This window comes from Tursiops truncatus, chromosome 13 (assembly GCF_011762595.2).
Source record: "Tursiops truncatus isolate mTurTru1 chromosome 13, mTurTru1.mat.Y, whole genome shotgun sequence".
NCBI classification, from domain to species: Eukaryota; Metazoa; Chordata; class Mammalia; order Artiodactyla; family Delphinidae; genus Tursiops; species Tursiops truncatus.
This window is the reverse complement of record NC_047046.1, coordinates 50301916-50329078: the sequence shown is the minus strand read 5'-3', so window position 1 is coordinate 50329078 and position 27163 is coordinate 50301916. Positions and strand designations below refer to the sequence as shown.

At 37.5% G+C, this 27163-nt stretch overlaps 1 protein-coding gene across 5 annotated transcripts in view; it reads left to right on the top strand.

Moving 5' to 3' along the window:
• RPRD1A (regulation of nuclear pre-mRNA domain containing 1A) overlaps positions 1–25069 on the top strand; it is a 73071-nt gene extending 48002 nt beyond the window's left edge. For 2 of the 5 annotated variants that reach the window (XM_004324271.4, XM_019930404.2), the window contains exon 7: positions 21556–25069. In XM_004324271.4, the coding sequence (XP_004324319.1) occupies positions 21556–21705 (150 nt within the window). In that variant the 3' untranslated portion in view covers positions 21706–25069. The remainder of the gene's footprint in view (positions 1–21555) is intronic. The other 3 variants (XR_002175405.2, XR_012325379.1, XM_019930402.2) reach the window with 3 other exon arrangements.
• Positions 25070–27163: the final 2094 nt, after the last annotated feature.

Here is a 27163-nt window from a genome sequence, read left to right as displayed (position 1 = left end):
GCCATCCTAATGGATGTGAGGTAGTATCTCACTGTGGTTTTGCTTTGCATTTTCCTAATAGTGATATTGAGCATCTTTTCATATACTTGTTGGCCATTTGCTTACCGCCTTTGGAGAAATCCTTTGTCCATTTTTTAAATGAGTGTTTTGTTTTTTCATTGAAAAGTGATGGTTATAGTCTTAGATTGATATTTGTTACTCGAAATAGTTTGGAGATCATCTAACCTACCCAGTGCTGGAAATTATTTTAGCACACTTCCTGAAAGATAGATTAATCTTTCTTCCCAAAAGATAGATTACTCTATCTGCTTGAATGTTTCTGATGTGAAGGGAGCATACGGTTCTGAGAGTAGTCTTCTCCATTTTCTGGGCAATTGCTAGAAATTTATTATATCCTTTTATTTATGAAATTTCACAAAAGTATTTGTTCACCTATATGTGTGTGTGTGTGTGTGTGTGTGTGTGTGTGTGTACATTCACATTTATTCGTTGGGGAAAACGTGGAATATACCAGAAATCCAGAATGGTAGATAAAAACCACAACCTACTATTGATATTGAAATTGCATAATTTGAAATAGTAGCCCTCTTTTAGTTTCTCCCTCTCTTCTCTTTCTTCCTTACCGACCAGTTTTATTTATAGAATCCTAGATCCTTTTAGTGGTCTGTAGAGAATCATATTTTTCTTATTTTTAGATTTTATTACATTATTCATATATTATTTGTCATTAAAAAATTTACTTGAGGGCTTCCCTGGTGGCGCAGTGGTTGAGAATCCACCTGCCGATGCAGGGGACACTGGTTTGTGCCCCGGTCCGGGAAGATCCCACATGCCACGGAGCGGCTGGGCCCGTGAGCCGTGGCCGCTGAGCCTGCACGTCTGAAGCCTGTGCTCTGCAATGGGAGAGGCCACAACAGAGAGGCCTGCGTACCACACACACACACAAAAATTTACTTGTAAAGTTATTCCAGTCAACTATGTCAAAATAAAGGACAGAGATGTGGAAGTCATGAAGAATAACAAAATAGTGCAAGTCCTGGTGTGTCTGAGAGTGCCTTTCCTTTCTGCTCACCTGTGAATGTCTGCTTGGCTGAATATAGAATTCTTGGGTCACTTTTTTCTTTTGGCCTAATTACTGTATTTTTTCCTTTCTCATACACATTTAACAGTTTGACTATCATATGTCTAGGATATTGGCCTTTCATTAATTTGGCTTGACATTGATATGCCCTTTTATCGGAAAAATGCATGTTGCCTTTTATTTTTGTTAATTTTTTATAGTTTCTCTTTAAATTCCTATTACATATATATTGAATCTTTTGAATCTTTATTCCACATTGCTTATCTTTTTTCATCATTTTTTCTCCTTTCTGTTATTTTCCTTCAGTTTTTCCCATGAGTTTTTGTTGATGTTGCTGTTTTTGTTGTAGTTGTCCTTCCTCGCAGCATGCTTGTCTAATGGTGGGAGTGGAGAGTTTTGTCAGTTTTTTATCAGTCTCTATTGAAAAAAAGAGATTTATAACAGCTTTTACTTGGCCAGTTCACAGATTCTGCGACTCTGAGGCAAGTGCATAGGAAATCAGAGTCAGAGGAGGTGTTAGGGCCAGAGTTTTGTGAGTTTGCCCAGTCAGCCCAGACCTCACTGGAGCTTTGCCTCTCTTTTGCCAGCCCACCAGCCACACCATACAGTACTCCTTTAGTCATTGTGGTGCTTGGACCCTCTCCGTGCTGCTGGGAGTCCCCACGGGCGCAGGTTGCTTTGTTAAAGTGACACATACGAGAGTCTGCAGTATAAATATCTGTAACGACTGTAAAATAGTCCTGCATCCAGAGCTTGGTGAAGTCTACAGGAGTGTTGGGACCTATTCAATGTAAATGTAAAATACTGCTTAATTTGCTACTGTCTACTTTTTATAAACCTTAATATATGTTTCTTTGTAGGATAGCTTCTTATATTTTTTATTACTAGCAATGAGTGCTTAAAGCATTTTCTCTCCTTTTATTTTTGTAGCAAAATTCATTTTTTATTTGAATTTATTTATTTATTTTAAAATTTATTTATTTTTGGCTGCGTTGGGTCTTCGTTGCCGCGCACAGGATTTCTCTGGTTGCGGTGAGTGGGGGCTACTCTTCGTTGTGGTGTGTGGGCTTCTCATTGCGGTAGCTTCTCTTGTTGCGGAGCATGGACTCTAGGTGCGCGGGCTTCAGTACTTGTGGCTCGCGGGCTCTAGAGTGCAGGCTCAGTAGTGGCTCACTGAGCCACCAGTGGCTCACGGGCCCAGTTGCTCCGCGGCATGTGGGATCGTCCCAGACCAGGGCTGGAACCTGTGTCCCCTGCATTGGCAGGTGGATTCTTAACCACTGTGCCACCAGGGGAGTCCCTATTTATTTATTTTTTTATAGCAGCTTCTTATTAGTTATCTATTTTATACATATTAGTGTATATATGTCAATCCCAATCTCCCAATTCATCCCACCACCACTGGCCCCTCACTGTTCTCCTGTGGTGTCCATACGTTTGTTCTTTACATCTGTGTCTCTATTTCTGCCCTGCAAACCAGTTCATCTGTACCATTTTTCTAGATTCCACATATATGTGTTAATATACGATATTTGTTTTTCTCTTTCTGACTTACTTATATGACAGTCTCTAGGTCCATCCACGTCTCTACAAATGACCCAATTTCATTCCTTTTTATGGCTGAGTAATACTCCATTGTATATATGTACCACATCTTCTTTATCCATTCGTCTGTTGATGGGTATTTAAGTTGCTTTCATGACCTTGCTATTGTAAATAGTGCTGCAGTGAACATTGGGGTGCATGTGTCTTTTTGAATGATGGTTTCCTCTGGGTATATGCCCAGTAGTGAGGTTGCTGGGTCGTATGGTAATTCTATTTTTATTTTTATTTTTTTATTTTATTTTTTTTTTTTGCGGTACACGGGCCTCCCACTGTTGTGGCCTCTCCCGTTGCAGAGAACAGGCTCTGGACGCGCAGGCTCAGTGACCATGGCTCACGGGCTTAGCCGCTCCGCGGCATGTGGGATCTTCCCAGACTGGGGCACGAACCTGTGTCCCCTGCATCGGCAGGCGGACTCTCAACCACTGCGCCACCAGGGAAGCCCTAGTTTTAGTTTTTTAAGGCACCTCCATACTGTTCTCCATAGTGGCTGTATCAATTTACATTCCCAGCACAGTGCAGGAGGGTTCCCTTTTCTCCACACCCTCTCCAGCATTTGTTGTTTGTAGATTTCTGATGATGCTCATTCTAACCAGTGTGAGGTGATACCTGATTGTAGTTTTGATTTGCATTTCTCTAATAATCAGTAATGTTGAGCAGCTTTTTACGTGCCTCTTGGCCATCTGTATGTCTTCTTTGGAGAAAAGTCTGTTTAGGTCTTCTGCCCATCTTTTGATTGGGTTGTTTTTTTAATATTGAGCTGCATGAGCTGTTTATATATTTTGGAGATTAATCCTTTGTCCGTTGATTTGTTTGCAAATGTTTTCTCCCATTCTGAGGGTTGTGTTTTCGTCGTTCATAGTTTCCTTTGCTGTGCAAAAGCTTTTAAATTTCATTGGGTCCCATTTGTTTATTTTTGTTTTTATTTCCGTTATTCTAGGAGGTGGGTCAATCTCTCCCGGCTTTTAGATTACTTTTCCTAATCCATGGGTTTAGGAAATGTGCAAGTAAATAGGTATTTGAAAGTATATGTTTGGTGAAAATAATGGGCTCTGAGAAAGGATCTTAAGGATCATTTCAGTAAGCAAAGTAAATATATAATGAGTCTTTATACTTTTTATTCTTTAAGTAAAGAATATTTAAATTATTTCCTGTAAATAAAATATTTATTACAACATAAATAATGTAGAGCTTTTTTGGCTGCATATAAACTTTTTTCTAGGCTCTGAGGGGTCTTTTTTTTTTTTTTGGTGGCGTATATTTTTGACAATGTAGCACTGGCATTTTTTTGCTCATGCTAATTTTGGGACTACCTCTAACTTTTTAAACGTCAGCCATTCTTTTTTATTTTTTTTAAATTTTTTTAAAAAATTAATTAATTTATTTTGGGCTGCATTGGGACTTTGTTGCTGAGCGCCGGCCGGCTTTCTCTAGTTGCGGCAAGCAAGGGCTGCTCTTTGTTGTGGTGCACGGGCTTCTCATTGTGGTAGCTTTTTTTGTTGTGGAGCACAGGCTCTAGGCCCGTGGGCCTCAGTAGTTGTGGCCCACGGGGTCAGTGGTTGTGACCCGCAGGCTCTAGAGCATAGGCTCAGTAGTTGTGGCCCACGGGCTTAGTTGCTCCACAGCATGTGGGATCTTCCTGGAGCAGGGCTCAAACCCGTGTCCCCTGCATTGGCAGGCGGATTCTTAACCAACTGCGCCACCAGGGAAGTCCACGTCAGCCATTCTTAATCTTGGAGTTGTTTGTCAGATTCTTATGTAATTAGTTTTTAAAATATATATATGTCTATGTTAATTAATTGAGTCAATGTTTAAGCCTGTAGAGTTTTTTTGAAAACTTGACTTTTGTTATTTCTTGTTTTGGTTCTCTTGGCTTTGTTTCTTCTTCAGATTTCTTAAGGATATATTCTAAATTATAGATAAAAATCATTTTATGTGTTCAAGAGATAAGGCTAAAAATATGCCTGTGGTTAGAAATTTTTCTCCGTTAATTGACTTGGTCTTGGATTCGTGAACACATCGAGAGGCAGTTTTAGCCTTGTGCTGAGGAGTAGGGACTCTGGAACTGGATTACCTGAGATTAGATTCTGGCTTCACCACTTACTAGCTGAGTGACATTCGGCAAAGCATTTGACCTCTCTGTACCTCAGTTTCCTTGTCTGTAAAATAGAGATAATAATTACACCTGCTTTATATGGTTATTATGAGATTTAAATGATTTGGGTGCTAAACTGCCCAGCATATAGGAAGTACCTCAGAAGTTGCAGCCACAAACAAAAAGACTTGGAGGTTTTCTAACTAGTTTATATCTGTTCTCTCATTTAACCAGTGAATTTATGTTTTATTTATAGGGATACTCTAAAAAGAGTATAAGATATCTGCAATGTTTTTATATCTGTAGTCCTCTCAAAAAGCGTTTATAGTCCTCTCAAGAAGTGTTTACATTCCTAGTTATATTCTTAGCATCTCAGTGATTGCAGCTGGATTCCTAAGTTCTTTTAAACAATATGTTGAATCATTTTCTAAGATTCTGACTTAATCTGCACCAGGCCTACCTCTCTTGTTTATAGAGTCTACCTCTTTTCAGAATTAGGTACGGTATTTGCTGGTGTGTACCTTCTTGGTAGTTCTTCATGACATCTGAGATGTAATTGTCTCAGGAATCAAGTTGGTCTGAAGTGTTTTTTACCTTTTACCCCAGCATTCTGGAATGTAATTGATTCTGTTAAGAGACTTGGACTTAATTAAAGTGTGGTGTTCACATTATTTCCTTGCCTGATTTAGATTTTCACTCTATTCTGTAGAGAAAACAAAAGCAGAATAGATTTCTTTTTACGATGTTAGACTGAGTGGCAGCTTTTCCCACCTCCTAGAACTTATAGAAAATTTAATATATATTAAAATAAATTATAAAACCTAGTGTAGTCTGTCTTTATCATATAATTATATAATAAAGATGTATACATCTTATGTTACATATATATTACCTAAATATAAAATATAAAGATATAATGAAGAGAGGGAGATGAAACAGGAAGAGAAATGAAATGGAAGGAGAGAGATGAAATGAGAGGGTTGAGGTGAAATGTAGAGAGATAAGGAGCTGCACTGTTCAATAGGTGGCCACTAGCCACAGTGATATTTAAATTAATTACAATTAAATAAAATTTAAATTATCAGCACTAGCCATATTTCAGATGCTTAGTAGCCACATGTGGCTCTTGGCTACTCTGTTGAATAGTGCAGATGTAGAACATTTCCATTGTCAGAGAAAGTTCTATTCATAATGATTGATAAAGATTGCTTAAAAGATAGATGTAGATAAAGTGGGGAAATTATATTTATTACATATGAGGTATGTAATAACTCCACTCTAATAAGAGAAGGAATGCTGTAGGTGCCCCCCTCCCTCAAGTGGCAGTCTTCTTAGAAGGTGGATTACTGACAGGAATTGAATTGAAGAAATAAACCACATCCTGGCATGTGCCCTCTTAAAGGTGGGAGCATCTCATTTACACAAATGCTCTATGCTCAGAAGTGGAACACTGGGAAGGAGGTTGGAACAACACAGTAACTAAGGGTGTTGCAGTGGAAACAATCAGGAAGGTCGACTCCTGTGCATTCCCCCCTTCCTGGGCCAGGTACCAGTGGTGAGGTGTCTGTGTCTTTGTAGGAGCTTGGAACAGGGGAAACGGGTAGTGTCTCCTCCAGGCTGGTGAAACCCAGGAGTGATGGGGATCATCTGTATCTGGAAAACCATTCCCTGGGATAATTCATGTTGGATCTTGTCCACTTTACTGACATCCCAAGTAGGTTGTACATACAGTCTAATTACATAAAAATAGTAACATCACTGGAACCATCAAACATTTTTGAAAGGACAGTACGTAAGACAGCAGATTCAAGAGGGAAGAACTTTTCCCCTAGGAAATAGTTGATAGAGGATTCAGCACAGTAATGTAAACTACTGAAAATGCCTAAACACCTCGAGATCCTGTCCCATCCCTAATTAGTATTCATCAGAAAACAGGGTGTCCTCACAGCCATGTTATGAAAAGCTCTGTACTGTTTTGTTCTGATCAACAAAGGAATGTTTGGGAATTCTAGGCAAGTAAGCAAGGAAACAGTGTAAGCAATGACATAAAAACCTCAATGGCTATGAAATGAGAGTAGGTGAGAGTGGAACAGTCGAACAAGTGAGATACTTTGTGAGATTTTGCAAAACTAAAATTGTGCTGATGAAGTTTAAACATAGTGTAGTAAGTCAGTGCTCCATTGTTGGCATATGATGCATTCCTAAAAATGTGAATAAAAATAAATTATACTAAATTTTAGCAACAAAAGCATATATTAAGAGGGACAATTTTTGCCCAGAGAGATTTTTTTAAATTACAAACTTCCTTGCTGTAGTTATTGATGTTTTTTAAGCCCCCATGTATTATTTGAGATATAAAGTTAGTAAGGACGTAAATTAATTATTAAATATAGACAATGCAATTTAAAAATAATATAGTCAGGAAGAACTGATCTTCAAGTTGAAGGATTTAGTTTTTATTGAACTGGATATTGCAGTGCTGATTTTGACATTTTGACAGCAGTCTCATCAACTTCTATCTGTCAAGCAGAAGATGTGTAACAATTTGTCATCTTCTCTTGCTTTCTTATGAAATGTAAAGAAGCATTATCGTCCTCTCTTTGGATTTGTGAAATTCCCTTTACTTTTGGATTACTGGAGTTTTTGATGTTGAATCCCAATTCAGAATAGTAAAATTCTGTTTTCATTATCTTTTAGCATGGAACACACAGCAAGCCAGCCAAAGTCCAGGGAGTATCTGTGTGGCAAGTATTCGCCACTCTTAGCATGTCTGACTTCTATCCTTGTATTTTTGTTGTTGTTTGTTTGTTTGTTTTTATCACTAGTATCACCACCCACGTACCTCCTCAGACTTCTGTACAAAGCTGAAATGTTGACAGTAGTATCATGATAGGGTAGCTTTGACCTGTTTGCTAACGAATGTGTGAAAATCTGAATTTGGTGTCACAAAAGCTGTTTAGGATTATCTGTATATAGTGTATATACGTAGGGAGTATTAGGTATACTGGTATATAGTATATATACATTTCACACAAAATGAACTTCGTGTTGTAAATGATAACAGAGTTAAGAGTTTCCTTTGACAGTAGAACTCAGCATGAGGCAAAGGAACAAAAACAGAGGAGAGAAAAAAAGATGGAAAGAAGGAAAACTGGGAGAAAGAAAGAAGATAGGAACAAAGAGTACAGCTTTCTTCACACCTGCCAGAATTTAATGTTGGTTCCTATCCAGCAGCTGCTATTGCCAGATGACTCTTTTTCTTCAGCTCGCTACCTAGACCTGTCTGAGAATTTATCTGTAGGAAGGAGTGGAGCATCTGGATGACTAGTGCTAGTGAGGTAGATTGACTTTTAGGACGTCAGCTCGGGCTCTGCCTGCTAGATTTCATTCTCTCTGCAATCCCATGTTGTTACTCCTTCCTGACTCATCAGTGAGCACCATTTTCCGTCATTTTGAGTGTCTACACTCATAATGAAAACAACAAAAACTCCTATTCATCAAGAAACCCTGCTCTTGGAGCCTCTAAGAGATTATTAGTTTTTAGATTCCCAGAATTCTTTGGCCTCTTGAATGCAATATCCCAATCCTGCATAAGGGAAACATTTCCATACATTATGTGGGTGAAAAATTACCAGTGCCTAACCTGATACCTGCTATTGCACTTAAACTCCATTGTAAGGGAGATCATTTAAATTTTTATCATAAAATAATAACTGATACTTAGCATTTACTCTGTGTGAAGGTACCATTCTAGGTACTGATCGTATTTTTATTTGTGACTATATGAGGTGGATTACTATTATTATACCTGTTTTATGAATGAGAACACTGAGGCACAGAAGTATTAACATTATCTTCAAAGGAAATTTGAAAAATACATTAATTACATTAAAATGAATACATTAAAACCACTTAGCTCCTGATAACACTTCAATGTATTTCCTTAATCTTATAAAAATCATAGATTAAAAACACCATTGTAAGCATAATTATAAAAATGTTAAACAGTTGTAACCATACTGTGTACAAATTTACATCCAACTCAGGTATTTATCTTGGTTAGTCTTCAGTGAGTATGGAGTATGGATTAGAGTAATGAACTGAGAGTTATGAGTTTTAGAACTTACTGTGTGAACTTGAAGAAATTGTGCAATATCAAGCCCTTTTTTTCAAAATGTAGATATCAAACCTAATGATTTGTGAGATCTATTTAAGTTCTAAAATTCAGTGCTTTTGACTTTTCTCCTATTCCCTTCTTATAGTTAGAAACTTCTGAATACTTTAGAAATTCATCTCTTGAAAGCAATATGCAGAGTTTAAACTTTTTTCCTTGCCTTTTATTCCTAAAACACTTTCCCATCATAAAAACCGTACATGCTTATTATAGAAAATTTGGAAAATACTGAAAAAAAAAACCAACTCAAAAGTCTACACGAACCTCTGAAAACACTTATTAATATTTTAATGTGTTTCACTCCACTCTGGGTTTTTTGTTTGTTTTAAATAATTGTGTATATTCAGTCTCATCTTTTAAAAAATGTTTGTGAAAGTGATTTTTTAAAAACATTATAGGTGGCTAGCATTTATTGTATCTTTTGTTTCCTTTATTTCAAACAGGGGTGGAACTTTAAAAAAGGTCCATTTATCCACATCAGGATAAATAAGTTGTACTTACTGGATTTACTGAAAGAACTAGGTCCATGTGACAGATTGGGGTGGGGGGGGATATTTACTATCAAGAATATTGGAAGTTATCTGTTTACTACAAGTCATTTCTTCTCTAAGTTCAGTCCTTGAGTACACCATTGTAATTTATTGGGGGAGTGGTATTTTTGTTAGCTATACCTTCTAATTTATTCACTCCTTACTTTTGAAGTAAGATTCATGTTAGAACTAGAATTTATCTTGTAATTTTCATATCATTGCACACATAAGATTTGATAAAGTAAAATGTGAACCTCTTAGATAGTTAAATCAATCAAAATTTTAAGGAGAGCCTTATGTCATTCACACTAACAGTCTCACAGAAAGAATTCTGTCAGGCATAACTTCCTAAAGCAAAAATTCTTTGTAAAGCATCTGCCAAATTTGGTCATGCTTAGATCAGGTTATGGAGAAAAGCACTGCTTCAAAGTAAAGTCAGTCCCATTCTTGGGATCTTTCTAATATCAGTGATCTTATTCCAATATAAAGTAATAGTCTTGGGTGTTTTTTAGGATTAATAAACTTAGTACATTTTAAAAGTGAGGTAATTTGCATACAATGAAAATGTACATATATTAACTAGGCAGGTCATTATCAGTAAATTTGATAAATTCTGATAACTTAGATGCTAAACACATTTTGCTACAGTAATGTGCTTTATATTCTAATTCCAAATGAGATTGTAGTTACCTTTTGACTTTCGGGACCATAGCTAAATGTGTTCAGTTTTCTTTGATTAAAAAGGTGTATTCATGAAACACCAGAAAGATTGCAGAAATATGAGAACATGGCCCTTTTTAACCTTTTTTGAGTTGCCAACAGGTTTGAAAAATGAACACGCGCACAAATTTGCTTACAACTTCAGTTGAATTAGGGCTGCCCCTAATATGCATCTTTGGCTCACAGTTTAATAACCATTGGTCCATAACTAGTGCAAATTGAATGGGAATCAATGTGAATCTTGCATTGCTTTCATTATCACTTTTCGCTGCTTAAAAATTTCTACTGTCAGTTCCTACATTTAGATTCCTCTAAGCTAACTGCATCAACATGATCAGGACCTGGCTTGGCATCACTTCATGGAAGAAAGCAGCGGTCATGTAGCTGTTAGTCAGCATGGTGATATAGCTATGGTAACATAAACAGTGTTAAGCTACACTAAGTGTTCAGAATATGGAAAGTACGTTCTGTTTTATTGGATGCTGGTTAAACAACAGCCGGATTTATGTATTGAACTCAGGCTGAATTCTGCGTTAGCAAAGGGAATTAACTTAGCACAGTGTTTATTCAGAGGCAGAGGCCAGGATGGCAAAGGAAATGGAAACAAAATACATTGGAGAACAGTTGAACAAATGGGGATATCAGAGATCAGACTTGAGGACAGGCATAATTTATGTGCTACCTGTCTTCAGATGCTTTGAAAGCTATCAGAAGAGAAGAGTTGGGTTTACATAAGAAGGCAGAACCTAGGACCAGTGGATATGTTCCAGGTGACAAGCAAGACCATTCTGGCAATTAGAACTGTCCTAATGTGAAAGGATTACTTAATAAATGTTTCAGCCTCAGCTATCTACATCTACAGCAAACCTTAAATACTGCACCAATCCTGGCCAGATTAATGTAAAACCTCTCAATAAAGATTTATTTACCTCAGTTTTTATTGCCTGGTAATCACGTTCAGCTTTTGAAAAAATTACAAAGCATGCCAAAAGGCAAGAAACAGCCTGAAGAGACAAAACAAGGATCAGCAACAAATTCTTGTATGACACAAATTCTGGAATCACCGGTTCAGGAATTTAAAATAGCTGATTAATATGTTAACAGCTCTAATGAAAAGTAGACACCATTCAAGAACAGATCTAAGTAGAGGTGAACATGCTTAAGAAAGAATCAAAAGCAAATTTTAAATGTTAGAAATAAACACTGACAAATGAAAAGTGCCTTTGATGATCACCTCAGTAGACTGGACACTGCTGAGGAAAAAATCAGTGAGCTTGATAGTGGAAACTTTCCAAACTGAAATGCAAAAAGAAAATAGAACAAGCAACAACCTCCCCTCCCAAACAAAACAAAAACCAAACACAGAGCATTCAAGAATTGTGGGACAGTTTGGAAAAGTGTAACATACATGTGCTTGGAATACCAGAAGAACAAATGAAGCAGAAGAAATATTTGAAGTAATAATGGCCAAGAAATTCCAGAGTTAATGACAGACATCAAACCACTGACCCAGGAAACGCAGAACAAACACCCGACAGGATATCAGAAAATCTAGTCTGCACTTAGGTGTGTCATATTCAAACTGCAGAAAATGAAAGGCAAAGAGAAAACCTTGAAAAAAGCCAGAGGGAAAAAACATCTTACTTGTAGGCTAAGAATTACAGTGCACTTCTCAGTAGAATCACGCAAGAAGGGAGTGGGGTGAAAACTGTTCAAGGAAAAACAACCTAAAATTCTATATCCAGTGAAACTGTTCTTTAAAAGTGAAGGATAAAGTATTGTTTGCTGTTACTGAAGGTGGTCAAGAAGAGGTTGAATGACAAGGACAAGAGAAATGTTGGGTCTAATGTTTGCCTCACTGTATTCTATATATAAACAACTGGCTCTGGGAGATGGTAGTATATATTCAGCAAACATGTATTTCAGGTTTTTGAGGAATGTTACAAACCAGATTCCCTTCTTGGAGCTTCACTCTGGACATGAGCATATTGGAGATTGGAGCAGGGATGTAGCAGAGAAACTATGTGTGCTCCCAAACAGCCCAGAACCTCTGATTTGTGGCCTGCCTGTTAAAGCCTTGTGTAACAGTGTTCCATGGGACGCCCAATTTGGGAAATATCAAATTGGCTGACCTCCATGACCCTGAAATAGTGTGATTCTTTAGAAACTGGGTAATACATACTAAGGGAGTGAGACCAGAAGGTCACACAGAAAATGAAAATAATTTAGGCTAAAAGGTCACACAACATGAAAATTTATAGAAAGCATAATTAAGTCTACTTCCTAACTTAAATATCAGACAAGTAGAAAAATTAGTTATATCTCACTTCCTTAAATTCCTTCTTCCCACTTGATTTTGAAGTTGCTTACAAATAAATGACCTCAGTTATATGCTGCCTATCAGCTCCTGGCTCCCCCTCCCCCTCCAAGGTCAAAACTGATGATTAGTGATAGGTTCAACTTTCCTGGAATATTGGTCATCGTTCCTGATTGGACTAGCCCCTTGCCTTTTCTTGTTTCTTTTCCCTTGTGTCTTCTGTATGTTGCTGCTATTATTATTAGTCCTTCTTTTGTTTTGTTTTGTTTTGTTTTTTTAAGTCTCTAGGCCCATATGCTGTTATTCATGAGAAAATGACAGCTCCTCTCCATTACTGGGGATTCCAGAGATGTTTTAATGGCAGAATTAGACTACCTAATACAAGTCACAGTTTGTTTCCTAAACATGTTGGATTTTGAGTTTTAGGGACATAACTGTTAGTCCTGTGACTGTGGTGATCCTATATTTCATGTAAGGTAGATTTCAGTTGGATAACACACTTCTAAAGAATACCCATCCCAATAACAATTCCAAGATACGAGAGGCAGGATAGCATAATGGTTAAGCATGAGGACTCTGAAGCCAGACTGTCTGGGGTTTCAAGCTTTTTTGACCATGTCTGTTGACTTAAGAGGAAGTTTCTAAATTAGTGGTTAATTGTGCTTTAATTTTATTATCTGTAATGCATGGATAATAAGAGTCTCTACCTATGAAGATTAAATGGACCACTTAGAACAGCATTTGGCATTTAGTAAGCACATCAAAATCTTGGTTAGGGTCACACTCAATCTAGAAATTTATAAAGCTTATTTATAACAGTATCTACCCTCATTACAATTTAGCATTTTTGATTTTTTAAAACCCAGTCAATAGCCAGGTAGGCATTGGGTTCCTTGCAGAAAACTAATTCCCTGAGAAAATATTAAATCTTTTTTCTACTTGTTAATCCAGAAGGCTAATGAGCCTTCATGGTAATAGAATTATAATTTACTAACAGGTGGGAATTACCTATTCCAAGAATATTTTAGAAGTAAAATCTGCTTTTATTGTAGAATACTTATTTAAGAATGATAGTAAGCCCTCAAAGGAACTGCAAGATATAAGACAGTCTGTTAGATGACATTCATTTACACTAAAGTATTTCCCACTAAAAGGTAACTTTTCTGCAGTTGGTCGAGGAAAAATGGTTCCATCAGAGATGTGTGGGATAATGTGAAAAGAAATGAGAAAGGATTTGATATTTTACTTTTAAAATACTTTAATTATATATACAATAGTTTTTAACAATTGCAGGACTAGATCCCAAGCTAAGTTTGGGTATTTGTTTTCTAGAAGACAAGTTAGGGCAAATCACTGAGATCTTTACCTGCTTTACACTCTGTTACCTGGAGATGGCAACAGACTTGACTAATCTCCCTGACATCATGGAATTTCTTGGCTGCCTTTAAGAAAATAAGTGGTATTTTTAAAATATTGATTGATACTTCAATTAACTTTTCCTGTCTAATCTAGCAAAGAGCCCCAACCCCAGGGTAAGCAAAATGAAGTAAATTATGGTGGATCCTGAAAAATGAGAATCAGAGCTTCTAAATAGTTACATTGAAGAAAGTCACTTAAGGAAGACTTGTTAACATTTAAAGAGAGGCAGAAGACATAATGAAATACATATCAAAGAACAAAACCATTTAGGGGTCTGCAGAAGAACAAATAAAATGAACCAGGATTATGAAGATTACCATCAACCTAAGGGGTTCTATAATATGTTCTGAAGATTATGTCTTGATAACTATTTTGAATGAAGATAACTAGCTCCACCTTCAACGTTAATTTGTGCTTTTGTGACCCAAGGACCAACTTATTTTATTCTCAAACATGTAGTTACTATGACGACTGATTAAAAATGATGTAACAGGTAAATTTTAAGTAGCCAAAACTGAATCAACCAGATTTCAGACTAAGAATACATATAGTGAGATATAAAGGGAGAAATTAAATTGCTTAGGTGTTTGCATAGATACAGCTTGTGGAATACTATGGAAATAAGATGTCGTATGGAAATACTACATCACTCCATCTTTAAGAAATGCTATTGTGGAGAAAGTCTTTATTTTATTTTATTTTATTTATTTTTTTTTGTGCGGTACGCGGGCCTCTCACTGTTGTGGCCTCTCCCTTTGCGGAGCACAGGCTCCAGACGCGCAGGTTCAGCGGCCATGACTCACGGGCCCAGCCGCCCCGCGGCATGTGGGATCTTCCCGGACCGGGGCACAAAGCCGTGTATCCTGCATCGGCAGGCGGACTATCAACCACTGCGCCACCAGGGAAGCCCGGAGAAAGTCTTTAATACTAGGATGTCCATGTTTTTTTGGCTGAAAAAAATATCCTCATATGTCTTTTAAAACGGGGGGTTGTCCAGCCCATATTGTTATACTTGAAAGGCACCCTAAACATTGATTTCACAAATGAAAAGTGAGAGAGAATGCATTATCAAAGCCTTGTTTTCAGAGCATTCCGGAATCTGGATTACACTCAAACTTGATTCCTACAAAAGCTACACAGCTTGCTCACTGGAATCAGGATTGGGCTTCCTAACTTGATATATTCCTCTTTCTGCTGCAGCAGCTGTCTCTCAGGAAGTGGGTAGGAAGGAAGGGGCAGTAATATGGTAGGCATGATGCTTGAAATTGTTGACCATAGCCCTTAATGGCCACTAAAGATGCACATGTGGGTATAGTTGAATTTCTCCCAGTTTTTTTTTTTTTAATTCAGAGTCATGTATGAGAGAAGAGAGCAGAATTATTAGTAGCATGTGCTAGGTAATGGCAGCCCCTATATATATATATATATATATATATATATATATATATATATATATATATTTATTTATTTATTTAAATTCAGAAATAGTTAAGGTATTTAAGCAACTGAAATATTAGAACAACTGTATCTGGATCAGCCCTAAAATGAATAAGAACTCCAAATTTTAGGAAATTTATCCTCTTAGCTGTTTTTGGTGCAAGATGGTTCTGATACCATCCCCGAATGATAACTGCAGTTCTGTGGCACTTCATAATTTGAAAACTTCCACATTAACTTATTTAAGCCTCACAGCCCAATAAAATAGATACCCATATTTTACAAAGGAAGCAGCTGAGGCTTAGATAATCTTAGGGTGCCCTTGCCTAAGATTACAGGTAGTAAATTGAGGAGGTGGTACTTGTATCCAGATCTTTTGACCTAATGCCCAGGAGAATCGACTGGGGACCTCTTCACACCCAGTGTTCTGCTGAACACTGTAAGGAATATAGATACACACAAAGTGTGTTTCCCCCTAATTATGAAAACTAGAAAACAGTATAGTAGTATTTAAGTTCAGAAATAACTTGAATAGTAGCAGATCATAGGAAGTTAGTGTGAAACTAAAGTAGGAAAAGTTTCTGTGGCAAAGTTTGGTCTTAAAATAGGTCTTGTAAAATGGAGATTTGGACACAATGTATACTCAACATTAGCTGTAAAGAAAAGCATTTCTAGTGGTGGTTCAGATTTCAACCTAGCTCTAACCCACTCTAACTGCACACAAGATAGATAACACCTCCTGATTCATTAATGTTGAAATATAGTCAGACGAGGATTTGCAGTTTTAGGGTGGTGGTGGTGGTGATACTGGCAAGTAAATTAAGAACAAAAATACAGACCTTGTTGAATGAGGGGAGAATAGTGAGGGAGAAGTAAAATGACTCATGTAAACAGTCAACAGGAAATGAGGTGAAGCATTGGTTCCCAAAGTGGCAGCTGATCTTTCAGCAGAAATTCCGCAGGCCAGAAAGGAGTGGCATGATGCATTTAAAGTGACAAAAGGGAAGAACCTACAACCAAGAATACTCTACCCAGCAAGACTCTCATTCAGATTTGATGGAGAAATCGAAAGCTTTACAGACAAGTAACAGGTAAAAGATTTCAGCACCAGCTTTACGGCTGTTAATGGAACTCTCTGGGTAAAAAAGAAAAGGCCACAACTAGAAACAAAATTACAGAATGAAAAAGCTCACAGATAAAGGCGAACATACAGTAAAGGTAGGAAATCATCCATACACAAAGCTAGTAGGGAAGTTAGACAAAAGTAGTAAAATTATCCGTCCACAATAAGGAGGTAAGGGATGCACAAAACAAGATGTAAAATATATCAAAAACAGTAATTGTGAGGGGAGGAGAGTACAAATGCAGGGTATTTTTAAATGCATTTGAAATTAAAAGATCAGCAACTTAGAGCAATCACGTATATATATAGACTTCTATTACAAAACCTCAAGGTAACCACAAACCAGAAAATCTATAATACATATAAACACGAAAAAGAAGGGATCCAAACAACACTAAAAATAGTCATCAGATCACAGGAGAAGAGAACAAAAGAAGAAAGAGACCAAAGGGGACAGGGCGGGAGGGATAAATTTGGAATTCGAGATTAACAGATACAGACTACTATATATAAAATAGATAACAAGGACCTACTCTATGGCACAGGGAACTATATTCAATATCTTGTAATAACCTATAATGGAAAAGAATCTAAAAGAATATATATAGATATATTCTTTAAATATATATTATATATAACTGAACCACTTTTCCTGTACATCTGAAACATTGTAAATCAACTATACTTCAATTAAAAAATTAAAATTAAAAAAAAGACTTTTAAATACACAGACTAGTTAGAGCACGATACCTTTGCAGTAAAAGCAGTTCAGTATTGCTGAGGGAAGAGGCTTAATTTTTTAATGCTTTGGCTTTTCAGCAGTTTTTTTTAAAAACTTAAGATTAGGTCCTTCCCCTTCTTTGGGACTGGAACAGAGCTAAATTCTTTTAGGAAAAAAAAAAGGTTATTTAGGTTAAAACACAAAATAAGTCTTTTGAAAGCTGTTTTTGCAAAATGCAGGTTTAGTTAGAAAAGAATGAGAACACTGAAAGAGACTTACGTAGTGGCCTTACCTATTGATGTGTTTATCAGATTAGACTATCACACCTTTGACTTTCCCTGATACATGCATGCCACTGGGTCCACGTTTGTGTTTTCTCTTTCATGCTTAGGGTAATTTTTCTGGTTTACTGAGAATAAAAAGAGATATTTCTTTTCTCCCACTCCAGCTTTATTGAAGTAAAATTGGCACATAAAATTGTATATATTTAAAGTCTACGATGGGATGATTTAACATATGTATTTGTGAAATGATTACCACAACCAGGTTAATTAATATATTCATCACATGGCTACTTTGGTGATGAGAACACAAAGTCTACTCTCTTAGCAGTGTATCAAGTGTACAAGTGTACAACACAGTATTATTAACTATAATCACCATCTGTACATTAGATCCCCAGAGCATATTCATTTTATAACTGAAGGCTTGTACCTTTTGACCAGTATCTCCCCATCTCCCACCCCCGCTCCACCCCAGTCCCTGGTCACCATCATTTTCTGTTTCTGTGAGTTCATCTTTTTTTTAAGGGTCCACATATAAGTGAGATTATATAGTATTTGTCTTTCTCTGTCTGGCTAATTTCAGTTAACATAATGTCTTATAGGTTTGTGCAGGTTGTTGCAAATGACAGAATTTCCTCATTCTCATAGCTGAATGTTCCATTGTATATATGTACCATGTCTTTATCCATTCACCTGTTGACAAAGAGTTGGGTTTCTTCCATATCTTGGCTATTGTGAATAATGCTGCGATGAACATGGGAGTGCAGGTATCTCTTCCAGACACTGATTTTGTTTTGAGGTCAGTGTTAGATATTTGTTCTGACACCAGGAGGGCGCTATCTGTTTTATTACATGTTTCTCATGCAAAATCTTTGAGTCAGGTCTGTGGAACTAGGAGTGGGACAATGGCAAGCTTTTCTTTAAGTGATGCCCCTGCTATAGGAGCTGAGCCGTTGGTGAAGGGAGGGGCTGCAGGAGCCTGTGTTCCTCTTGGCTTGCCTCTTCTCGTGAAGACCACCACCTCCTGAATTGGGGGCAAGGGTTATCCGTGCTCCAGTATTCTCAGCTTCTGCATCTAAGGTAGAGCCTGCGTTTCACGGAGTGGGGCTGAGCAGAAGGGCGCCCTCAGGCTCTTAAACTTAAAATTTTTGAACCCTTAATCCTCTCTTTTTTTTGTTTACTTGTAAAGTAGCCTTGACTTCCCCGCCCCCCCCCCACATGGCTGTATTTTATTCTCCTATTGCTCAACTTTATTTTCTTCATTTATACCTGAAATAATATTGATATTTATGTTTTTTTATGCCTCCTTCCCCCTGAAATGTTAGCTTTGTAAAGGCAAGAGACCTCATCTGTTTTGTTTAACACTGTTATCTCCAGCGCTTAATAAATATATACTAGCCATATGCTGGGGACTGCCATCACAACACTCCCAGTCTTGTAGGGCAGAGAGGAGGATTGTAAATAGACAGTCAACAACATTTTTCTAAAGGTGTGCATTCATGGTGCTGTGATGATTCTGACCTAAGAGAATTACTATCATTATTGTACATCAGAATCAAAACAATATACATATCTTATTGTAAGCATTGTTGCCATAGGAAGCCAACTTGTGGAATCTTGGAGCCTCTTTCTAGACCACCAGTGAGGCAATTGAAAAGTTTTGGGACTATGGCCTGGATCATAGAATTGGGTAGTTCGTCAGGTTTCATCTGGTTTTTTCTTCAGGCTAACATCAAATAGTTAACCAGGGCTACTTAAATCTTTTGTCTTTCAGATGAAAGTCTGCCTGTGACAGTAGCAGAAAGCTTTTGATTACTACTTTTGTTCCTAATATAGTAAAGCACGATTTTACTCGCTTATGAAGGATAATCACTCTTCTCACAGGATTATTGAAAGGATTAAATGAGTTCGTATTTTAATGTGTGGCATATTATGGGCATTCAATAAATGGCAGCTTTTGATTATGTTTACCAAATTTCTTGTATGCAGTGTTGCCAATTGGTAGAAGGCTTTTATCAATAATTGCCACAGATCCTTTGAATCAAAGGATTAATATAAACCTTAATAATTGAAGTACAGCCTATCTGGATGCTAGAAACTAGAAATTAGGGTGAGCAGTAATGACCACTCAAGGCACATAAGACATTTCTCAAAACATCTAGCCTCGAGAGGAGCAGAGAGTAATTACTTCTGAGCATGTTTGAACAGCATCTGGCTATGTCATGCTGACCCCAGAGTACTTTAGGTGTTACTTATTAGAGAATGATTTAGTAAGAACAGAGGGACAGATGGAGATGTGTGTTTGCCCCCCTATCAGCATGTGCTGAGGAAGACACGTATGCTAAATGAGATGTGTGTGGAGATCCGACTGAAGAGTATGCATCTAGAATGAAATACTCTGGTGCTTCTCTTTTGTTTGCCACTCCGAGCTGTTATGCTGAAACCTACCTGATGTTCCAGTGTGTCACTGGCAAAGGGGAAAAGGGAACAGGAAAATCTTACCTTGAGGTTATAGATCCCAATTAAACTCTCTTTTACTCAACCTTGATCTTCATGATGGATTAGAAATTCAGGAACAGGTAGACATGGCAAAGATTGACCCCTCTGTTGTGTGCCCAAAGCTCTCCTAGAACATGTCCAGCTTTCAACCTTGTCTGCTTTGTCTGCCATTGTGCCCAGTTCCCCATGCTTCAGAAATCTTCTCCTTTCCCTTAGAGCAGTTGCGATATAGTAATTCTGACAAACTCCTTTCCCCAGGTGTAGTTACTCTTTAAAAGAGGAGGCTCAGTAACACAAAGTTTGCTAACTGATTTCATTTTAGACAGAAAAACCGTGGAGAAGTAGCTCACAAGTTGGCTGTGTATTAGCATCCTTTGGGGGAGCTTTTACAAAATTTGAGAGCTCTGGATCCACTGCCAGAGATTCTCATTTAATTGATAGATAGTGAGGCTGGAGTTCTCTTGAAAATTCTGAGTTTCTTCAAAAATTTCCTAGGTGATTCAGTCAGAGTTGAGAAACAGCTAAAGAAGAAGGGCTCTTGGTGGAGAGACCCTCGACCCCAGATGAAAGCTTATCACTCACCTGGTCTGTCTTGAGATCACCCTCGGTCAGAGGGAAGGAGAGGGCTGTAGGCTTTATAGAGGGAATAATACCCACTTTCTAGGTTCCCCTCTTCACATCCCACCTCTGCTAGGTGATGGAGTAAAGAAGGGTCCTCTCTCCTTGTTGAAGTCTGGAAACTTCAGTTAAAAGATATTTCCACTATAGAGAATGGGCTGTTTCCCCCTAAGCCAAACATGATCTTAATTAGTTTCCAGTCTCTGACTCCTTAGGCTGCTGTTTGCAGGGTTGCCTAACCTTCTTTTTGTGGCATTGTAATCCTTTGGTGAGCTGGCAAAGCCTTGGACCCCTTCTCAAGTTAAATATTTTAAATATAGAAAATAAAATGCATAGCATTACAATGGAAGCAAGTTATATTGAAGTAGAGCTTATTGAAATAATAAAAGTACAATAATATATGCTTCTTTACTGATACATTAAATTACATGTAGCAGTTGGTCTAATAATTTCAAAGTAGTCATAAATGTAAACAATATTTTAAGATAGATGTGAAAAACTGTAAAGTAATATTGAAGCAACTGGTTTCTGTTAAACTCACAGATACTGATAATGCTCCTGTGGTCTGCTGCCAACATTCAGAATTGAAAACAGTGCTAAATTTCAGTTTAAGTTTGTGAAAATAAATATATACTTTTTCTTATCCAAGCTCCTGTATACCTGAAAATCTTATATGCTGTGGTTAAGTATATTAATATTTTAGTCTTCTCTTTACAAGTGTGAAACAAGAGCTTACGATTGTGATTTTTCATAATAATGAGTTTACCTACTTATTTCTGAAGTCCCTCTTTTAATCCTAAAGCTCACATTATAATCTCGTTATTCAGCATAAACTGAATGTTTTACCAGATTTAATGTAGAGCATTAGCTAGATAAGCTAGATAGCCCTTCTCTGAACTCCCAGAAGTGCTAATGAGAGTGGTTTGATGTTACAGGAATACAAGCGCAAGTTAGCCAGAGTTTCCCTGGTGCGAAAAGAACTCAGGTCCCGGATCCAGAGCCTGCCGGACTTATCTCGATTGCCCAATGTTACTGGCAGCCACATGCACCTGCCCTTTGCGGGGGACATCTACAGTGAAGATTGATGACCAGTCTCTTTCCAGGGCCCAGGACTTTGCAAGAGATGGAGACAGGTTAGGTGGATAGTCCTGTAGTGTTATTTTTGTATATTGTTGAGAGAGTGACATTAACAAAAAGAAATAAGTAATTTATAAAATTGTTTAAAATGTTGGTTTGTTTACTATTTTATTGGTAAGTTAACATGACTTAGTTTAAACAACGTGAATCTCTGTGTATTAATAAGCTCACAAATAGTGATTATTTTCAAAAGATCTTTTTGTAAATTTTTTTGATTCAGGGCCTTGTGAGAAATTCCATGTTTCTATTTCTTCATGTATTTTCAAATGATTTTCTTTATTTTCTTCAGTATCTAATCACTGTATAGTATGTAATTCCTAAAGAGTAAGAACTAATGAGGAGTTTGTTGAGAATTTATTATGGTATAGTTAGGACTTGATTGTAGAAGGGACTAAGTGTTCCAACTTAATTTTCACCCTTCTCCCCAACCAAAATATCAGTTCTGTGCCTCTCAATGCCTTTGATTCCTATTTCCTAGAGGTCAGTAATTTAACAGTAAATATGGATGTCATTTTGAGAGTCAGATCAGAACCTAGAGAACTTTTCCACTATAGTACTATAGGGGTTCCATTCCAACTGCCACAGTGTAGAATAAAAGGAGTGTTAAACAGGGACCCCCTTGAATAAACTGTTTATTATTATTTGGATAGATTAATATGAAAATGCTTTGGAAATGTTATGAATTTTGACATTGTACCAAGAGAACAACTCTGATTCTAGAACTGATTTCTAGTTGTCAAATCAGGCTCCTTTTAACATAATTGATCCCTTTAACACAAAGCCATCTGTGGGATTAAAAGAAGTGTAAAATAATGATACTTTATTATTCTCTTAGCCATTTAACTTTAAAAACAATAGTATTTTTAGCTTTAATATCTCAAGAACACAATATTCATTAATGTTCAGTAAAGTAGCCTGGAACATTATTAATGTTTCCTTAAGGTTTTTGAATGACTGTATATTTGGAAATTAAGCAGTGCTACACTACAGGGTAGATCTGGTAAATATTATATTTGTATATTTAGAATTACCAAAACAAATGTACTTTTTTTTTATCTTTTATTTCTAACCCTGTGTGTTAGAGCAGTTGCATGCTCTCCTGCTTTCTCTTTAAATCACATTGTTAAGCTCTGGATTTTGTACTCAGTGATGACTTAGGATGAACTTTTTTTCATTCATTACTTTACATATTAGAAATTTTTCTTTTCGTTGTAAGAAGATTCAATTGAGATAGTCAATAAAACATCTTTTAGATCCCACAAGCCAGTTATGTCTCACTAGTCTGAATGGCTTCACTCTTTCTCAGTATTAGAGATTATAGCTAAAATGAATTTCTATGTGAAGGAGAAGACAAATATTTATTTTTAGTAGCCAGTAGTTTTGGGAACAGTGCTTTTAACAGTTTGACCTCTCAGAAACAGACACACAGAGAAGTAGTTCCCACATATGGCTTATATTCCAAAGTTTTTTAGTCAACTTTTGGGACTCGGGGCACATTTTTTCACAGGAACGGTAGTAATTAGATTCCCTGTGAACACTACCACAGAAAGCTCACCCAGGAATCTAATCCACTTAACCATGAATGTACTTAACTTGTAATGTGGTTGACAAATTACTGGTAGTAGATCCTGACCAACATTTGTAACGTCACTAAGAAAATGGTGTGTAGCAGCCAGACTTACACATTGGGGTGTATGTCTGTCTTGTGTACTTCTGTCCCTAGGTGTAGGATATGTAAGAAAAAGATTCAGCATGGTGGTGGAGGGTGTAACCAATGCACAATTATTAAAACCTGGTTATACCTGTTGTAAAAGTATGCCACATAAGTTAATTTTTGTTAAAGTGAAAGCAAAAGCTTGTGTATTAATTTATTTTCAGCATCTTGACCTTATTTATGATCTGCTGAAGTGTTGATTTATCTATTCAAAATGCATTTTTTCCATTTAAAACTAATTTATAAACTATGTACTCCTGGGAAGATTTGAAACCTATTAGAAGTTTGTTGAAATATTTTCACCATTTAAGACAGACTTCTGACATAGATACTGATTTTAATGCCAGTATCTGCTCTAAATATTTATGATAAAAATGCATTATTTTTTAACGAGCTTGATGCGATTTGTGATAAGTGATAGTACTCAACCTGAATCCTACTCCCAATTTCACCCTTTGACCAATCCTCCACAAACCTTCAGTTGTTGGTTGATTTACTGACTGTAAACACAAATGATATGGTCTGGTTTAGAAGTTATGTTTTCAGCCTTATGATAATTAACATGGTAAGCCTTAGCGGTAAATAACTTTCCTTTCTAAAAGGGAGACTACATTTTCTCAAGAAATGGGGCTAGCTGGGGGTACTATAATACCAGATTCTGAATCATGAGCATTTTCTTCACTGTGTACGTGAGGCAAATCATGCATTTTTGAGTGCAGCTTGGCCTGGCCCCTCAGGAGAAAAGCATGTCACCACACCTGCAGTAGGGGTATTTTGGTTTGAATGGATACCATCACTCTTTTCTCCACAAACAGTGCAGAGAGCTGTCTGGAGTGGCAGTTTGAACAGATTCCCTGGCGTTCCCTCTGCTCCTTCCATCATTACAGTAAGTAAAAGAACCACATGGGGGAACCTGGGAGTCTGAGAAAAAGAGCTGTGCTTAATAGCCAACCTCCCTTTCTATGAAAACCAGTCCAGGTGCAGCTATTTTGGTACCTCTTCTCACATGCACTCTGCGTCAGGGTTTTTCTGTAAGAACTCCTTCAGGGTCAGCAACAGCCGGGATGACCTTGTCATCTTGACTTGCAAAATTAAAATAACAAACCTAGGTTGTCAATTGTCACTGTAGATGAGCAACTCATCTATTATCATTATTGAACAGGTTCTGAGAAATCTTTAGAAAGAAAACACTCAAAAGTACAAATTAATAAGGAAAGTTAGAATGTCCTTTCTGAATTTTCCATTCAAAAAATTTATATTATATGAAATAACATAAAGCTCTATACTGCTTTGATTTCTATTAAGAAGTAGCTCCTAAGATGTAGTCTTGTTTAATAGTTGTTGCACTGTATCAAAGCTTTTTAAAGTGTAAATCCAATTCTTCTCTGTATAGAAAGGGAGCATTGTGTTACTTACTGAATTTATTTATACAGAGCATTTGTTGCCATCTGCAATTCCAGCCATCCACACATGAGTCTGTTCTGAGGTGGCAGTAGCACACGGGAAGATGAAGTTTCCCTATTTCTTTACCCCTTTTTCTTTGGTGGTATCTGATGAAAATATAAGATGTTCTTAATAAAGTTTTACGTTCCTTTTGAGATGTGTAGATTATTTTTGTGAATTTGTTTAATTGGATATGGGGTGGGGAGGGAGACATTGATGGACTGGGAGGGGAACAAAGTACTGGAAGTGTCCAGCAATATTACCGTGGAGAAACTGTCAAAGGAGATTCTATTTACATGGTCAATGGGAACCAAACTTGAGCGAACATCCGAATCACCTGGAGGGCTTATTAAACTATAGGTTGCTGGGCCCCACCCCCAGAGGTTCTGGGATAAGGCCTGATAGTTTACATTTCTAACAATTTGATGCTAATGCCACTGAGTTTAGGGACCACATTTTGACAACCGCTGCTCTAGAGTAACTTTCAAGTCCGTGACTTGCTTCATGATTTAAAATTCCAGGTAATTTCAGGCAATTCCAAGTAATAAGATAATAAAGTATGGGTTTTACAGTTCCGTATATAGCAGGTTCCTTTGGGCAGAGAACGAGACCATATCTTGTTTTGTGACCTACTGCACAGAAATAAATAGTGCTTTTTTTCTTTCTTTCTTTTTTTTTTTTTTTTTTTTGCGGTACGCGGGCCTCTCACTGTTGGGGCCTCTCCCGTTGCAGAGCACAGGCTCCGGACGCACAGGCTCAGCAGCCATGGCTCACGGGCCCAGCTGCTCCGCGTCATGTGGGATCTTCCTGGACCGGGGCACGAACCCGTGTCCTCTGCATCGGCAGGCGGACTCTCAACCACTGCGCCACCAGGGAAGCCCAGTAGTGCTTTTGAGTGAACAGATTCACTTGGTACCTTGAAATCCCTGGAGTACAGGTCCTCTCACCACATCTTGAATTTAAAGCAGAATTGGAAAATACTAGAAATCTGAGGGAATCTCTAGGGCAGTGTTTGCCAAACTCCTTTTATAAGACTCACTTGGGACGTTTGCAAAAAGGGCACATACCTCCTGAATCAGAATTCTCTGTGATTCTTATCTAGAAAGTCTGGGAGGTCTAGTCCTTAGGCTAGTGCCCCTGGTTTTCCATTCTGGATGGCCTCTGGTCACTTTATCTGTATCCGGGTGCTTCCCATTCCCATTCCCATTCCAATCTTCCCCCCTTGCAGCAGTAGGTTTTATACAGTGGGACCTGCATCCAGAGATTCTGTTTCTGAAGATTTGGGATAGATTTGGAAATCTGCATTTTAAACAAGCTGCCAAGATGATTCTGATGCAGGTAATTCTTGACTGTACTTTGAGAAACAATGCCCTGCAAAGCAAATTATGGTCTATAACATACAATGATGGTAGGTCACGCATTTATGGTACTTCCTGTACACCAGGGCTGCTCTAAGCACTTCACATATCCTTTGCGATAGATGCTCTGATTATTCTAGTTTTACATATGGGGAAGCTAAGACACAGTGTAAATTCTGTGTGACCTTGAGCAAGTCAGATGGTGAAGCTGGGATTCAGACCCAGCTCCAAGTCTGACTCTGAGCCTGTGCTTCTGAACTACTACATAGTGCTGCCTGTTATACTGATATGTTGTGTAGCAGCTCCATCATCACCATATCCACATTTTGCATAACCTGAAGTTATAGTGAAATTATAACATGCAAATATTCAAATTAAAAAGTAACATCTTAGCTAGAAGTGTGGTGAAGGAGGGGGGTTTTGAAAAGATATTATATGCAGTTGTCTTGTGTGTTGTTTTTATTGAGGTAAAATGTATGTAACATAAAATTCACCATTTTAAAGTGTACTCTGGCATTCAATACATTGATGATTAACACTGTTGTGCAACCATCACCACCATTCATCTTTAGAACATTTTCACCTTCCCCATTTAAAACTCTGCCCATTAAACTATAACGCCCTATCTCTCCAGCCCCTTGCAACCATTTTACTTTCTGTCTCTATGAATTTGACTTCTCCAGGTACCTCATATAAGTGGAATTATAAAATATTTGTTCTTTTGTGCTTGGCTTATTAAACTTAGCATAATCTCCTCTAGGTTCGTTCATGTTGTATCATGTGTCAGGATTTCCTTTTTTTTTTTTTTTTTTTTTTTTTTGGGGTACGCGGGCCTCACTGTTGTGGCCTCCCCGGTTGCGGAGCACAGGCTCCAGACGCGCAGGCTCAGCG